The sequence below is a fragment of the Quercus robur genome, chromosome 8, assembly GCF_932294415.1.
Source record: "Quercus robur chromosome 8, dhQueRobu3.1, whole genome shotgun sequence".
Lineage (NCBI taxonomy): Eukaryota > Viridiplantae > Streptophyta > Magnoliopsida > Fagales > Fagaceae > Quercus > Quercus robur.
The window spans coordinates 41034607-41051183 of NC_065541.1; the positions used below are offsets into that span (position 1 = coordinate 41034607).

The window sequence follows — 16577 nt, forward strand, 5'->3', positions numbered from 1 at the left end:
ATATAGTTGATTCCAATCCAATTACTATGATATTCATTGTTTGTGGTTTCTTAAATCATAAAGATGAATTACACTAGTACTTACTCAAGAACCATAAAAGCAAATAGAAGCAAATATTGGTCAAAATGCATTATTTTCATGGAGAAGTATAAAGAAGCTAGTTAAGTGCACCAAGGAGGTACAGGGAAGAGAATAAGGAATGGAAGAACAGCAAAGATATGGGGCAATAAACTTCAACACTTAATGTGCATTTGGCAACACTTATTTTTGCCAGTTTATTTTACTATTCAGATTATTTTTACTATTATTCATGTGCCCCATTGCTCATTTTGGTACTATTCATGGGTCTCACTGTACTATTTCAGCTAACTTTTACCTTTATATATAGTACTTTCAATAAAAAAATTTCAATTTTAACAAAATAAACAGATCCCAAATAAACCATTAGGTTTTAGAACAGACAAAATATATTCACCAAGGTTTCATTTGGACTTCAAAATCTAAGATCAAGTGATCTAAGGAACAATTGCTACTATAAATTGGTTAATATGAATTTAATAACAAAAGATTTGAACTTTAGGTATGTTGCTCCAACAAAAACATTAGTAAGATCCTGCATAATAATTTCAACTCAAAAAATTAATAAAGCTCAACCATCCATAAATTTCATCAATAGAAAAGGCAAACATATCATTCAAGTCATTTGAACTAGAAATTGAAACCCAAATCCTACGTTATAAGTACTTCCATCCAAATCAACCAGTGGTGATTTAACTAAATCATAATAAAATTTAGAAAGATGTTTTACAAATCAATACAATAAATCTGAACTAATACTTATTCTATTGGTTATTGCATGGCCCCATGCAAACTAGTATGTGGAAAATTTTGATTTTGCACTTGCTGCATGCCAACTTTGCCCGGATATGCAGGTGCACGTAGCAAGCTTCTTCTAACATCCGACAAATTCAAACCCACCTTGTTAGCCATAGAAATAAAAACTGGGTCATTAAGCGGGTGGCACCCTGTCACTCTCATAAGTTGCATCTCAGTCTTATAGAACTGAAAAAATCCATATGATATATAAACAGCATATTCTATATGAATGCAAAAACTACAAAGAAAAGAAAGCAAGAAAGAAAGTGAAAGTAATTTTACACCCTGGCACTTCCATGATTTGTTTCTTAGACTTACCAGTAAAGGTATTGTCACATAATCAATTACTACAATTCTATTCTCAAAATGAGCTTTGTCACACTTTTCTTTAAGCTCCCGGCGAACCTGTGATGATTCTAAGGCTGTATTCTTAAGAACTTCAACCTATGTAAAACCATGAAAACTTAAATTATCATTCATATATGGATATTATTGGTGAGAGTATTTAGCGTTAACAAAAAACATAAAGCATTACCTCTTTCTCAAGGTTTTTCATCAAGTCTTGTTTTCTTTTTCTAGACCGTTTAGCTGATTCTATATTTGCTTGCTTCCTAATATGGAAAAAAAAATTCAAATTGGGATGCAGTCCATTTTAAATATATAATAAAAAAAAATAAAAAAATAAAAAAAAAATTGAGAAGCATTGAACAATATTTGAAAAAACAAAAAATTTCTTGTTACCAACCTCCTTTGACACTTTGCCTCATCAGAATTGTCAGTGATCTTTGCCATAAATTGAAAAACTGTACAAAGTCAAGAGAGCAAATTCAGCAAGTGATGCAGAGACAAGTGAATTGCAGACAACCACAACACAAATTTCTGTTGTAACTATTCAATAATCAAATAACTATTTAACACATCATGCTAAATCGGAAAAACTAAAAAAAAAATAAATAAATAAATAAAAAAAGCCTCTATTCTCAATGCAAATAAACATATAATAGGATTGTTTTATTAATTTGATAAATCAAAAAGATTTATTTACTAGAAGAAACAAGGCTAGTTCCAAGTTACAATAAAATAAAACAGAGACCTAAACAACACAAAACAAAGAGCAATAAAACTCTCAAGCTAGTACACAACTGACCAATCTACAAAGCAAAAAGAAAAACGAGCATTGTTGAAATTCTGTAAGCATGCAGTACATACAAATAAAATATAAACTCTTAAAAGGAAAAAATTATGATAAGAAGTAAAATACCATTAGTATTAGGAATTGGAGGTTGCGATTGAGTATTGTTGAGTGCAGCAGCGCAAGCACACTCACTATCAGAATGAACAGCAGCATTATTCAATGGCAGAGGAAAGAAGTCGAAGTAGTTTGACATGGTAGTAGTCTAGTACTTGCGTTTAATTTGCTGCTGGGAGTGGGAGACCATCAACAAACCAAAGAAAGAAATAAACACACTGAACTACTTAACTTTGCTTTTTTTTACGAGGAATAGGAATAGGCCAATTTTTATAGGTCGGAGAGGGCGGGGGATGTCCAAATACTCTTCGCAAAATGAAAGACCAATCACCGCCTTGCCTTACGGGTCATACAAAAGAATATTTTATATTGGTTTTTTTTTTAATTTAAAAATATTATTATTAAGCCAAGTTTACCAACATTAAATTAGACAAATAAAATTTAAAAAGAACTTAATTTGTAAGATAATATAATTGCGTAATACCCAACACAATAATACATCTATCCGATTCCTCTTCCAATTCGTAATAACACACCCACAAATACTGATTGAAAAAGGAAATAGCAATCACCGGCGTACGTGTCATACAAAAGAATATTTTATCTAAAATTAATTTGATATTTATATTGGTTTTACAAAATAAATTATTATTTAGCCAAGTTTACCGACATTAGATTAGACAAATAAAATTTTAAAAGAATTTTTTTTTTTAGATAATATAATTGCATAATACCCAACACAATAGATCTATCCTATTCCTCTTCCAATTACTAATAAATTAGTACAGAAAAATTCAAAAAATAAAAAATAAAGTTGGTACAACAAACCCAAAAAAATACAAAATTCCTTTCCTCCAAACAAATCCCTATTTACAATATATATATAACCCAAATCCATCTTCCTCAATAAATCCCTAATACCCAGTATAAAAAATAAAAATAAAAAACCCAAATCTGTCTTACGGTAACTCCATGGCGCCATCAATCTGTCTTAAGAATATAATATAGTTTTTTTTTTTTTTTTTTTGAGAAACAAGAATATAATATAGTCGGTTGACAATGGTTTGCGATGTTTGAGTTATTTTCTTAATTTCAGGAGGCATTGCTTTAATAAAAGTGTTTAAGATTGAGAAGCTACTACTTAATCATTTGTCTTAAATACTGAAACTTAAGACATTGAATCCTCTAAAGAGGCCAAAAAATGCATTAGTTTACTCTTTTTGTTTCAATAACTACAAAATATGCATGTTTAACTACAAAACTTGTCAATACAAAACTTAGTGACAAAATGAAAAATGATTAAGTTCTTGTCTAACAGTGTATATAGAAAAAAAAACTTCTATAAAATTTAATTGATGATCAATTTTTGTACCATAAAATAATGTATGTTAGTGTGTCACAACTGTATTGAGCCAAATTTAAGTAATGAAATATATATATTTTTTTAACTTAAAATTTTGTTATACATAATTTGGCTCCTGAAAAAAACTTCCTGCTCCGCCACTGACTGTGTAAGAAAGATTATTTTAATTTCATGATACTTGTGGAATATCAATCAAGGGCAATGCTTTATGAGAGAAAGGGTATTATAGAAGTACGTATGGGGTGATGGAAGATTATTCCATGTGGAGTAGGAGACAAACAGTGAGAATCGAAGTATTGAACTTACGGAATATTGTATTGGTTTGGTCACTTTGCATGGTTCTGATGTCTTGTTGATGAAGAGCGGTTACAACACCAAGTACTACAACTTTAGAAGCTATAATTAGAACGTGTGCACTGTGAGGATCAATCCATCAAAAAATATATTCCTTTCATTCTGATCTTGAAGTTGTTAATTTGAATAATTAATTGTTGGAAGGAACTTTTTTTTAGTTGGAATAATATAAGATTGGCAGTCTTCACTAGCTACAAGTGGTTTGGCCGGCCCATCGCAAGCTAAGGTTATTATAACTTCTGCTCATCCAATGTAACAACAAGAAACCTTAGATTGTAATTCCGTAAGCATGAAATTGCATCTTAATGTTACTATTTTAGGGATGCCAATTTAAGTACAAGAATAACATCTACAGGCAGCTAATTTTGCAGATTAAAAACTACTAAATGAAACAAGATGAACTTACAGTAACAAGGAAGCATTCCTTTGTAGGGCTTCTTTTTTAACCTTTTTTTTTTTTTTTGGAATGTGAGTTAGATTAGCATTTTAATAAAAGTCGGCAAAAGCACATTTATACCTTAAAAAATGTTGAATGTAAGAAGTTGTACATAAGCAAACAAGTTAATGAGCTAATGGCAAATAGGAGCAGTAATGAAAAATATTAATAAAAGTGTACTGATGCATGTAATTATTTAATCTAACAAATTAATTATATTAATCATACCAACTTTACAAGTCCATTTTCAAATAGGGATAAAATTGTCTATTTAAATATATTTAATCATTTCCTTTTTTTCCCATCCTAATTTTTAATACATCAAAACAAAAGGAATGACTAATTATTCCTTTTCTCCTACTTAATTTTAAAAACATCTAAACAAGATGGAGGGTAACCATTTCGCTCTACTCTTCTCCCCTTTACTTCCAAACATAGCATCATATCACATTGTTGTAGCACTTATGATAGCATTAGCACTCAAATGTCTTTAGATACCAGCGTGGATCAATAAATTTCATCACTAAATTCAATACTCACTCAGAAGTGAAGAACTGGTCAACCATGTCTACCACCAAATTATGGTAAATTCTTTTAAAAAGATGCTGACTAACTTCACATAAATCAAAGGCAAAAGCATGTCCAACAAAGTGATTAATGGACTAGATCCAGTTGCTGAGTAAGCACCTATAATTTCTCCTTAAGAAAATCAGCCTCACTAAGAACATCGTGTCCTTCTACATATTCAATCTCAAGAATTATTTCATAAAAATTAATCTACATATTCAATCTCAAGAATTATTTCATAAAAATTAACAAAATTCATTATTAAAGCACATTTGATGGGAACAAAAACAAGCCGTAAAGCACACCCCAATATCAACCAATCACTATAAATTAACAACAACAAAAACTACTATGATCATTAATTTGGCAGAAAATAAGTGAACGCTATAGAATTCCAATTAATAATAATAAGAATAATTGAAACTTAGGATTAGTTATGGAACAAAGAACAAAAATTAGAAGAAACTTACTTTATTAGCTTGATCATCCTTTGTAGTAGACTCTGAAACAAAACACAAAGCCATCTAAGAAAGATACAAAAACCTATATATAGGCATATACACAGGAAGAGGTAGAGAGGGAGAGAGAGGGAACCTTGGGGGTTTGGGGAGAGAGAGGAAGTGAGGGAAAATTTAAATATTCACCCTAAAATTTTCCCAGGAACCAAACATTACAATTTATAAAAAAAACATGAAAACACACCGAATTTTCCTCCATTGAAGAATCGAGACAAATCAGGCAAAATGATCTTCGTTTCGCAGTGGCAATTAAGCTTGAAACCCTAGAAAATTGGGGGAGATTAGATGAGGTTGGCGAAGAGTAGAGGAGTTGACAGAAGACTTCGACTTCGATTTTGTGAGTGACGATGAGACACAGCCACCGCATTGAGAAACCAATAGCTATGCAATTGCCATGACCTAGAGCTTCGAAATTTCCATGATTGAGAGCTATGAAATTGGGTTTGAAATTTCTAAGTTTTGTGTGAGAGAGATTTGAGCTACTAGAGAGAAAATGAGAAAATGTGAGAGTTATCTATAAAACTTTGATTTGTTCTGTAGCTTTATATAAGTTCCGTGTTTCTAATTTTCAACACTGACAACCGTAGATAAAAGATGTAGTTTATCTTCTACATTCATCAAGCCTGTGGATAAAACTTTTATTTAATTTTTTTTGACACTTGTTTCAACAGTTGTGCCAACTGTGGAAATAAGTAGGTTAATTTCCTTATTTTGATCAACAGTTGAGTACAACTGTAGAAACTTAGGGGTTTTATTAACATTTTTTAGTAACCGTAGATAAAAAAATGTTGAAAAAACTCAAGTTTGTTGTAGTGAGACATGCCTCATATGCTCCAATGTCCCCATTCACATCTTCAACCTCCTTGTCAAGTCTGTCAGACAACGCTCTCATGCATTCAAGACATAAAGGTTGCTCAACCTGTAAATATGAACATGGAATCAGATTTTCAAACCAACATTAAACTTTATATCCGAGTTCCTCTGCAATTAGTATACCTGGGTCTGAATTGGGGCAATCTCAAATGCAAGTTTGAGCACAGTTATAGTCAAGTAGAACTCCAAGTTGTGAGGCTGCAAAGGAACATTGGATCATCCTTCAGGAGATGGTAACCCAGAAATGATTCTTACATTGTCTCCCAGGCTGGCTAATATCTGACTGGACAGCTCCAGCCCCAGCATGAGGACGAGGAGGAATCGCTTGTGGCTGCTGCTGGGGTTTTTGCTTTGGTAACACAACAAAAGAGTTGTCCATACGCGTCGAACCTATCACACAATTGACCCCATGAATTGAAGACCCCTGCATTCCTGCACATCCTCATTGCAAAAAACCACATACCATACTTATCAACCAAACATATCATATCACTTTTTATCATTAAATTAAGCAAGCAAATCCTATAATATTAATCTCCCATAATGTGTAACACAAATACTATAATCAATCAAAAAAAAAATTGTAGCTTGAATAAGGCTGATTTTTTTACAAAACCCAGATGCTATAATTACTCAAAATACAGAAACTAAAGAAGAAGAAAAAAAGGGACTACTGAGTTGAGTTACTCAAAAGGGTCTCATATCAAAATCCGCAAGAAAATTTATAATTAATTTTTTTTTTTTAAATCAAATTTGATAGGTTACTGGAGCAAGAGAAGTAGTTGTTAAAGAACTTGTTGTCGTAAGAATCAATGCCGACAACACAGAGGGAGTGGCGGCAGTTCTGGCAGTCCCATCGGGGCAGATTCGGATCCATGGGGAGGCTCTGACTCTTATCCCCCATGCCCAGCTTCTCCTTCTTCATTTGATTCTTTCAATTTCTTTAATTATTTATTTATGATTGCTCAACAGTCAGTATACATACTATTGAGCCTTGGCTTTTGCTTTGATTTGTTTTTGTTTGTTTCTAGTTTCTTTCCAGGTTTCATTTTTATTTATTCTTGTGTATCTTTTAGTGCTCTTTCCCAAACCCCCCATAATCAAATCAACAAGTCTTGCTTGCTCTATCATTTAACTCTCCCAATTTCAAAATTCACCATTCCTTAGATTTACTTCACTCCCTTATTGATTTGTTAACAATAGCAACATAGAGATCAGTGAAATAAGTTTTATTAGAGAGTAATGGTTACTTCTTAAATTAATAAAGTACAAGGCCAACTTTGTTTCCTTTTAGCAAGTAAAAGAAATATCATACATCTTTTACTTATAATTGTATTAGATTTCACAACTCAAAAAATGAAAAAATAATATATATATATATATATAGACACATTTAAAATTTTCTTTGGATGGAATGTGCTTACATGACTATTAATATTTTTCGCTTCACTTCATTGATGGTTCAGAGAGTTGTTATGCCAACAAATTTTGGTGGTTAATATCAACAAGTGAGAGCGGTTGTCTCACTTGTCTCATCAGTATGCTGGTTTAGAAGAAAGTGTAGAGTGCCTACAGCCTATCCTACTTGTGTAAGTTAACTGCTTGGCAGCTTTGCATCTTTCCATTTGGTTGTATGAAGACTACAAATTCATTGAAAATAAATAAATAAAAGGAAAATGAAAAAGAAGAAGAGAAGATCAAGCAGATAACACGAAGTTTAAATGCAAACATGTGATAAATCCATATCAACAAACAGGTTGATATCAAAATACAACTAAAGTGCCATTCAGTCGAAAAAAATGGCTCTTAAGAGTCTTCAGTAAAATGTTAATAAGAAACGATAACCTTTGAAGCAGAGCACAAAATCTGCTACATGCTCAAAGTAAGAAATCTGTATACAATTGCACCTTATTATGCCTGAAACGGTGAGATTACCAACAAAACAGTGGTTTTTCAAAACTCAAAAGACTCAAAACACTTTTAAGTATGTTACTTCTTTTTACAAGCAAAACTTTCTTTAGTTTTGCTGTCATAGTAAAAATAGACTTACAACTAAAGGCTAATTATTAAAAGTTACAAGGAGAGGTCAGGCAATGAAAACCGCACAACCCCATACATTACAAGTAAAGTTCAGGTATATAGTACATACAGCCTTACCAGTTATCCCCAGATGCTTTGTTCTCATTCTCAGCCCCAAAGTTGATGGTTTTAGATTTTTCAAAACCTGCTGGAATAAGATGTCTAGCTTCCATCTCATTGCATAACATCTTTGCCAATTGACTTTTTCCACACTGACAAAGTCCAACAAAAACTTCAGATAAGATGCCTGAATCAGGAGTCATAGATCTCTCAATCATTTCCCTCAAGACTTGAACTGCTCCATCAAAATCCTCATTCTTGCAGAAGGTTGATATCAACATCTTGAAAGTTTGTTCATTCAGATGACAACCACTCCTTACCATGCTTTTATATAGCTGAAAGGCACACTCAGAGCTCTTCCTCACACACTGACTTCTAATAAGGGCAGAAAAGGTCGAGGCATTTGGTACTAAGTTCTCCTTATTAAGTTCTTTAACCAGATATACTGCTTTCTATGTCTTACCCTCCTTGCATGGTCCCAAAATCAAGGCATATATTATAAGTCAAGATATCAGCCTTAACTTGACTCCTCAACATCTCATCATCAAGCCTACTCCCATCTCCCTGCTACCCACTTGGCTATACCCATTTATCAAGGAATTGTAGGTCACAGTATTAGGAGAAACATTCACTGCTTTCATCTCATTGAAAACCTTACCAGCTTCATGTAATTCTTCTTCCTTGCAAAACCCATAGATGAGTGTGTTAAATGTAACCACATTCGGATGGACCCCATTCTTCCCCATTGAGTTTTTAAGCTTTATCGCAAAGGTCAAAAGAGCCTTATTGCAATATCCTGCAATCAGTGTATTATAAGATGCAATATTTAGAAGGACACTTAAACAAGACTAGAATTTCATACAATGGTGTTGACATCAAAAACTAAGGTGTTGTTTGGTAATATTGTTTTAGTAACGTTGTTTATATTTTTTGGAAATACGTGTGAGTGAAGAAGTGTGTGGAAATTCGTGTAATGTTGTTTAAAAACTGAAAACATGTGTTAAAACACATGTACCAAATGAACCCTAAGCCTCCACCAACTCATTCTCCAAGACAGATTGCTCTATCTGAAAAGAAAAGGAAAAGAGAAAATTTTCTACCATCATTTCCAATATCCCAAAATAAGATAACCAGTATGAATGAAATAAATAAACACACAAAATCAACACATGGATTCCATCAACCAAGTTGAGTAGGTTGATTCTGTTGCTGATCCCCTACCCACATTGTGCCTGTTTGGTACAGTTAATTTTCAGTTTTTTTAAATAAGGTTGTTTGAAAAAGCTGTAATAAGAAAAAGGTGAAATTTGAAAAAGTTTTATTTCAAGCAGAGTTACCAAATGGGCTTGCCATTAGCTTAATCAACTGAAGGGAAACAAACGCACCCAAGCCCTCAGAAATCTTTACCCCTTATTGTTGCTGCATACAAGAACTTCAAAATCTCATCTAGTAATTTGATCAAAGTGGAGAACAAATAGGTTTCCACACACCCCATTCATAAAACTCAAAAATTTCATTGACAATGGACAAATTGTTCTTACAGAGAAACAAAAAGCAACAGAGCTAACAAACATAATACAGTGAGAGGATCAGCAAGAAGGTTTTGATCAATGCAGGAAAATTCCTTGATCAGCACAAGAAAAATGTGCAATTGTTAAGACACAAACAAAAACAAAACAGAGCTAACAAACATAGTACAGTGAAAGGATCAGCATGAAGGTTTGATCAATGCAGGAAGCACATTGGTAGCGGACAAAATGTTGAAATTAGAATGTCGGGAGAAGTCTAGATTAGCATTCCATACTAGAATGTAACCCACGCCTTTTCTTACAACCCGTTGCTATGCTTAATTAAGCAAAAGCATAATATTTTTTTTGTTGTAGAAGAGGTTGCGAATGTCACAATGCTATAACTTTAACAAGGACTAGGGCCCTCTTCTTTTTTTGCAAATTGTCACTACCACCAACATAATCTTCTTGCTCATACCTTTTACTTTATTGCCATCATATCCAAATCACTTCAAACTAAAACACGCACAGTAATAATCAAACAAAACCAGAAAATCCAATACTCTCATTAATAATCAAACACAATTCATTCATGGAAAAAAAAAAAAAAAGTAACTATTTGAAATATAAGAATTCCACCACATTAATCTACAACACTACAAATTTTTACAAAACAAATTGAAGGAATACAAGGAAGACCAACCCTCAAAAAATGCAGATCTTTCTGTGTTCGTCTGTGAAAGGGTTGTAGTTTTGACCGGTGGAGCGATGGTCAAGAGGTGGTTTTGAGTGGCAGAGATTGGGTGTGCCGGCAGTGACGGGTGATATTGGATTCTATTTTATTGAAGACTGTTATATCATACACATGTGAGCACGCATGCATCACAACTCACAAGCTATTATGATAGAAAAGAGTCAACTAGATGTTTCTTTTTATGTAGGATTTTTCTTAGCTGAATTGCTTATGAAGAGCCACGGTCAAGGACATAAGCAATCCTAATTGAGTCGAGCACGAAGAAGCAATACTGGATCAGCATGAAGGCTTTGATCAATGCAGGAAAGTTCCTTGATCAGCGCAAGAAAAATGTGCAAATAAGATGCATGGAAATGTGAAATGTAGCAATTTGCCAAAAAAAAACAGCACGTGCAGCTACCCACTTGGGCCATTAGCTAATCCAACTAATATTACCACCTTAATGTTCTCAAGCACCACATTTATAAAACAAAACAGAGTTATCAAACATAGTAGAGTGAAAGGATCAGCATGTAGGTTTGATCAATGCAGGAAGCACATTGGTAGCGGACAAAATGTTGAAATAAGAATGTCGGGAGAAGTCTAGATTAGCATTCCATACTAGAATGTAACCCACGCCTTTTTCATACAACCCGTTGCTACGCTTAATTAAGCAAATAATAAAATAAGCAAAAGCATAACATTTTTTTTGTTGTAGAAGAGGTTGCGAATGTCACAATGCTATAACTTTAACAAGGACTAGGGCCCTCTTCGTTTTTTTGCACATTGCCACTACTACCAACATAATCTTCTTGCTCATACCTTTTACTTTTATTGCCATCATATCCAAATCACTTCAAAATAATCTTTAAACTAAAACAAGCTCAGTAATAATCAAACAAAACCAGAAAATCAAAAACACCCATTAATAATCAAATTCATTCAGGGAAACCAAAAAAACAAAAGTAACCATTTGAAATATAAGAGTTCCACCTCATTAATCTACAACACACACTCCAAATTTTTACAAAACAAAGTGAGGGAATAAAAGGAAGACCAACCCTCAAAAAAAAATGCAGATCTTTCTGTGTTCATCCGCGAAAGGGTTATAGTTTTGATCGGTGGAGCGGCGGAGCGATGAATAAGAGGTGCTTTTGAGCGGCGGAGCGATGAATAAGAGGTGCTTTTGAGCGGCGGAGACTGGGTGTCATGTACCCAAGGTCAAGGACATGAGCAACCCTAATTGAGTCAAGCACAAAAGATGCAATTTTTATGTTTAACAACATTCACGCATTTTGTTAAAGTAAAGAAGAAAAAAAAGTTACAGCTATGTAAAGAAACCAACGGTAATAGTTACACAACATTTTTACCACAATTTTGCAATAAATTATTGATATTATTTATTAGATTTGAAATCTTATTTACTCTGGAGCACGAAAAATAGTATTCTCTCATCTCGTATTTATATAGTAGGGTTCACTCATTAAAATCATGATAGAATCCATCATAAATGTAAGAGGAGAGAACACTATTTATTAAATCACAAGTGGTTAGTTGTTATTGGTTCAAATTTGAAACTAACACTAAGATTACTTTTTTACCCTAACAATAACAACCATTAACAACCTACTATTTAAAATTTGTTGTAAAAATGTTGTAAACATATCATTTCTCATCGAATAAAATACTACATTGTAATGGCCTTTCTCTTGGTACCAAATTTTGCCTAATCTATGCCAAATACCAATTTTAAGCCCAAAAATGCCAAAAATTATTATTTTTTTTTTAGATTCAGATCTTCTAGATTTTTTAAGATATTCTACCAAATAGATTTCCTTAAATCTTAACCATTCTTTAATGATCTAATGGTCTAAATTTTGATATATTAGCATTCTACTAACAATAATCTTAGGGTACGTTTGGTATGCTGTAATAACTCATGTAATGGAATAGTTATTCATGTGTAATAGCAATTCGGTCATTTAGTTACATCTTTATTACATAGATTAGTTATTACATTGGAATAATTATTCTTTAAATTAAAGAATAGCTATTCCTCTTTAAAATGGATGTAATAGCTATTCTTTAGTATATATAATAGGTTTTAAAATTAATATATTTCCAAAAATATAAAGTTTCCTTATACATCATCTTTTACAAGTTTTCCATATGTAACAACCAAACTTATGAATAGTAATAGTTATTCCATTACAATGTTTTTTATTCACAGTAATAGAGATTACTATTCCTAATGTAATCTACATATAGTGTACCAAACATACCCTTAATTATTTTGTTTACAATATTATTTTATTATTTTAAGAATATTGTTAGTAAAATACTGATATGGTAGAATCTAAACTATTAAATCATTAAAATGTGGTTAGGATTTAAGGAAATCTATTGATAGAATACCCTAGGAAATCTAGAAGATCTGACATAAAAAAATGAGAAATTTCATGAAATAATTTTATTTTCCTAGTTGGATGTTGGATAAATCATTTTGATGGTTCAAGAGTTTAAAATCCCAAATTTGTTATTTTGGCTAAGTTTGACCAACCCTAAACAAGATTAGTCAAAGTTTGTCCAAAAATTCGACAGCTTGATCGTGATGAATTTTGCTCATTAAAGATCATGATTTTCCAATCAAAACAACAGTTCACATGCCTAGATCAAAGTTGAAACGGATGAGATATCATAAAAACATCAAAGCCTTAACCGTTTTGCGACATGTGATTATAATTTAATTTCAATTAAATTATAATCAAATTACCACCAATTGGTTCGAGTAAGGAGTTATTAGAAAGTTTATAGGATGAATTTTCGATTTGATATGCTTCAATGGCCAACACCCCCCCCCCCCCCCCAAATAAAAAGGATTTACAAAAATATTAAAGTGGAAATTTTATTTTCAAATGTGGTTTTTCCACTATTTTTTCAAGACCTCCCGTATAGGGATGACAATGGGGAGGGGTGAGACCAGAAAATGAGGTTTTCACTCCCACCCCGCATGGTTTTGTCGTACCCCATCCCCACCCTGCCTCGTATGACTGAGAAAATTTTCTTGCCCCATAAAATTCTTCTTAGTAATTTGCCCCACAACTATTACAATTTTTTCAATAAAATCTGTTTCATTAATATAAATATACTTGAAATTCAACTAAATTTATCCCATCAAATCAAAACTAATTTTAAGCAAAAACTAAATAAATATTTATCGGTGTTTAAAAAAACAAAAATATTAATATACATGCATGTAAATAAGCTAGTATTAGTTTGTTTGTTTAAATAGTAGGTATTTAGGGTATGAAAATTTTATAATTATAATCCTTATTAAGGCACGGTAGAGCCAAAAGGGGCTAAAATGTCTAAATCCATTCCCTCATCTAGAATCCCACCCCACCACCTATGTCGGGCATGTAAAATCCACTTAAGGCGAAGTGGGGAAGGCAAATTAAGGTGAGGCAGGGCAAAATTGCCATCCCTTGGTTTAACTCATTGCTCTATTAAGTCTCTTGTTAGTGCCTTATAAAGGACACGACAAATTTTAAGACATGTATTGGTTTTTTAAACCAATCTACACTCCATTTTGTAGAAATGGAGAAGATCTGCATTTGATTCAAATCTACCACCCGACAATGTTTTTAAGTGAATAAGAGTATTTACAATAGTGGTGCTAAAAAATTTAGCTTTTAGCAACTTAAAAAGCTATTTTGTTTATTTTAACACATTACTTTACAATATACCAATATCAAATGTTCCATATTTTTTACCACTTCATTTAAAATATTCTTTCTTTATTCTTCCTCTCTCTTCATCTCCATCTCCATCTCTATCTCTTTCTCTCTCTCTCTCTCTGAAACAAGCCAACCAATAAACCCAACCCTTTTTCTTCTCAACCCAGCAAACCCACACCACCAACCACCACCACTAAAAAAAAAAACACCAACTACCACCAATCACAACCCACTAGCCAAGAAACCCACTTAACAACCAGCCACTCAACCATCGCCATAACCACCATTGCTATCGTCATCACCACCTACAATCGTAACCCCCAACCACCAAAATCACAACCAAATCACAAACTCAAAACCAAACCACAACCAAATCACAAACCCAAACTCACAACTGCATTACCACCACTAGTTGGGAGAAGAAAAAAAAAAAACTAGTCATCGTTGAAATCAACAATCCACTACAAACCCATTAAAATCCACACAACCATTGTAACCCACAATGCATAACCACTACTACAACTCTAACAAACCCATAACCACACAACCTAGCAAACCCAGACATCTCACTCACATGAGCCCATACCTGCGGCTATAGTTTACTATAGCGAGGTGTTAAGAGCATTTGCACCCGGCATGCCATATGCCATATGTTAGTCTATTTTACCATTTAAGCACAAAAAACCCCCTCCATCCGGACTTGTAAAAGCCAACTATTGCAAAAAAAAATTACAATAATGCTACAGTGCAATTCTAAAAGTAAAACCGCACTGTAGCACTATTGTAAAACCAAAAATATTATTTTATTCTTTTTCTATCTCCACTCTGTCTCCCTGACTCTCCCACTCTCTCAGCTCTCTCTCTCTCTCTCTCTCTCTCAGATTTCTTCATCTCCCTTTGCTCTCTCTTAGTGATTTCTCCCTCTCCCTTTGCTTTCCCTCAGGCCACAGTTGGCCACCATCACCCAGTAATGCCAAGCCCAGGCCGCGTCTCACCCAGCGACGCCCAAGCCTCAACCGTTGTTGGCCACTGTCTCACCCGGCATGGTTTGATGGGTCTTTCATGGCATGGCATGGTCTGATGGGTCTTTCCAACCCCAAACTCTTAGCCTCTCTCTTCGATCTAGTGGGTTTGTGATGGAGATCGTGGCGGATCGGTGGTGGGTTTCTTTGGAGGTGTGGGTTATTTTGGCGGCATGGTTCAGGTGGTGGGTGTGGTGGTCATTGTTAGCTTTGATTGGTTTGATGGTTTGTGTATATGTGGCTCTGTTGATGGTTTGTGTTTGTGTGTGTGTGTGTGGCTCCGTGTGTGTGGTGATGGATTTGGATAGGTTGATCGATGTATCATGGGTCTATGTGTGTGTGTGGCTCTGTGTGTTGAACTAGTGCTAGAGATTGAGGGGAAAAAAGAGGAAAAGGAAAAGGAAAAGAGAAATAGTAAAAAAAAAAAAAAAGAAGAATAAAATAGAATATTTTAATAAAATGGTAAAATAATAGAGTTTTGGGATATCGAGTGTATTGTACAATGGTATAGTATAATTGATAAAGTAACTTTTTAAGATGGTAAAATAAGATGGGATAACATTTTCTGATGCGAATGCTCTAAAAATAAATAACTCTCATACCTTTGATGTAGGTGCTTTTTTTGTGTTTAAGGTGCTAAAAACTATAAAAAGTCTAAGAGCATCTCCAATAACCTATGTAAATCCAAAATTCTCTCTATAATAGAGAGTGAAACCCAAAAAAAGCTCTCCAATGGGCTCTCTATTCCTAGAATTTTTTTTTTGGCTCATGAACAGTAGCTCATCAAGTCTGATGAGCCACTGTTCACTCTTCAAATGCTTTTTTCCTATTATAATAATTAAGCTGATGAGCTACTATTCACTCTTCAAATGCTTTTTTCCTATTATAATAATTAGGCTGATGAGCTACTGTTCACTCTTCAAATGCTTTTTTCCTATTATAATAATTAGGTGTTGAATAAAAAAATGTTGAAAGATATGTAGTTGCTAAAAAAATAATAAATAATGAATGAAGAAATAATATTTAAATGAGATAGAAAATCTGTTAAAAGTATATTTGAAAAAGTGAGTAGTTAGAAGATAAAAGTTACTGTTCATTCTTTAAATAGTACAAAAATTTAGAAATTCTGCTTAGCATTTTATTTTTTTTTTTTATTTTTTTTTTTATTTTTTTGACTTGAATACTCTAGCGTGCTTGAACTT

The 16577-nt window shown here is 33.2% G+C and overlaps 1 protein-coding gene across 15 annotated transcripts; it reads right to left on the reverse strand.

The window, feature by feature from the left end:
- Positions 1-639: 639 nt before the first annotated feature.
- LOC126695528 (basic leucine zipper 10-like) lies at positions 640-11809 on the reverse strand. Of its 15 annotated transcripts, XM_050392310.1 has the most exons (11): positions 11678-11777; positions 9391-9442; positions 8394-9171; positions 6360-6668; positions 6187-6282; positions 5316-5347; positions 2138-2202; positions 1622-1679; positions 1412-1487; positions 1195-1320; positions 640-1062 (listed from the first exon to the last, which is right to left on the reverse strand). In XM_050392310.1, the coding sequence occupies exons 5-11, from the start codon at positions 6253-6255 to the stop codon at positions 850-852; spliced, it is 639 nt and encodes a 212-aa protein (XP_050248267.1). In that variant the 5' UTR covers positions 6256-6282; positions 6360-6668; positions 8394-9171; positions 9391-9442; positions 11678-11777; the 3' UTR covers positions 640-849. The 15 variants fall into 15 exon arrangements, with proteins under 15 accessions (XP_050248267.1, XP_050248266.1, XP_050248265.1 ...); XM_050392309.1 differs by lacking the exon at positions 9391-9442 and having other exon boundaries at positions 11678-11809; XM_050392308.1 differs by having other exon boundaries at positions 8394-9442; positions 11678-11783.
- Between the last annotated feature and the right edge of the window lie 4768 nt (positions 11810-16577).

Excerpts from the sequence above, each read along its gene's own strand:
- LOC126695528 (XM_050392306.1), bottom strand. The coding sequence starts at position 5,730 with ATGCGGTGGCTGTGTCTCATCGTCACTCACAAAATCGAAGTCGAAGTC. Across the intron at positions 1,321-1,411 it reads TGAAAAACCTTGAGAAAGAG|GTTGAAGTTCTTAAGAATAC; the intron begins GTAATGCTTTAT and ends GGTTTTACATAG. Across the intron at positions 1,063-1,194 it reads ATGTGACAATACCTTTACTG|TTCTATAAGACTGAGATGCA; the intron begins GTAAGTCTAAGA and ends GGATTTTTTCAG.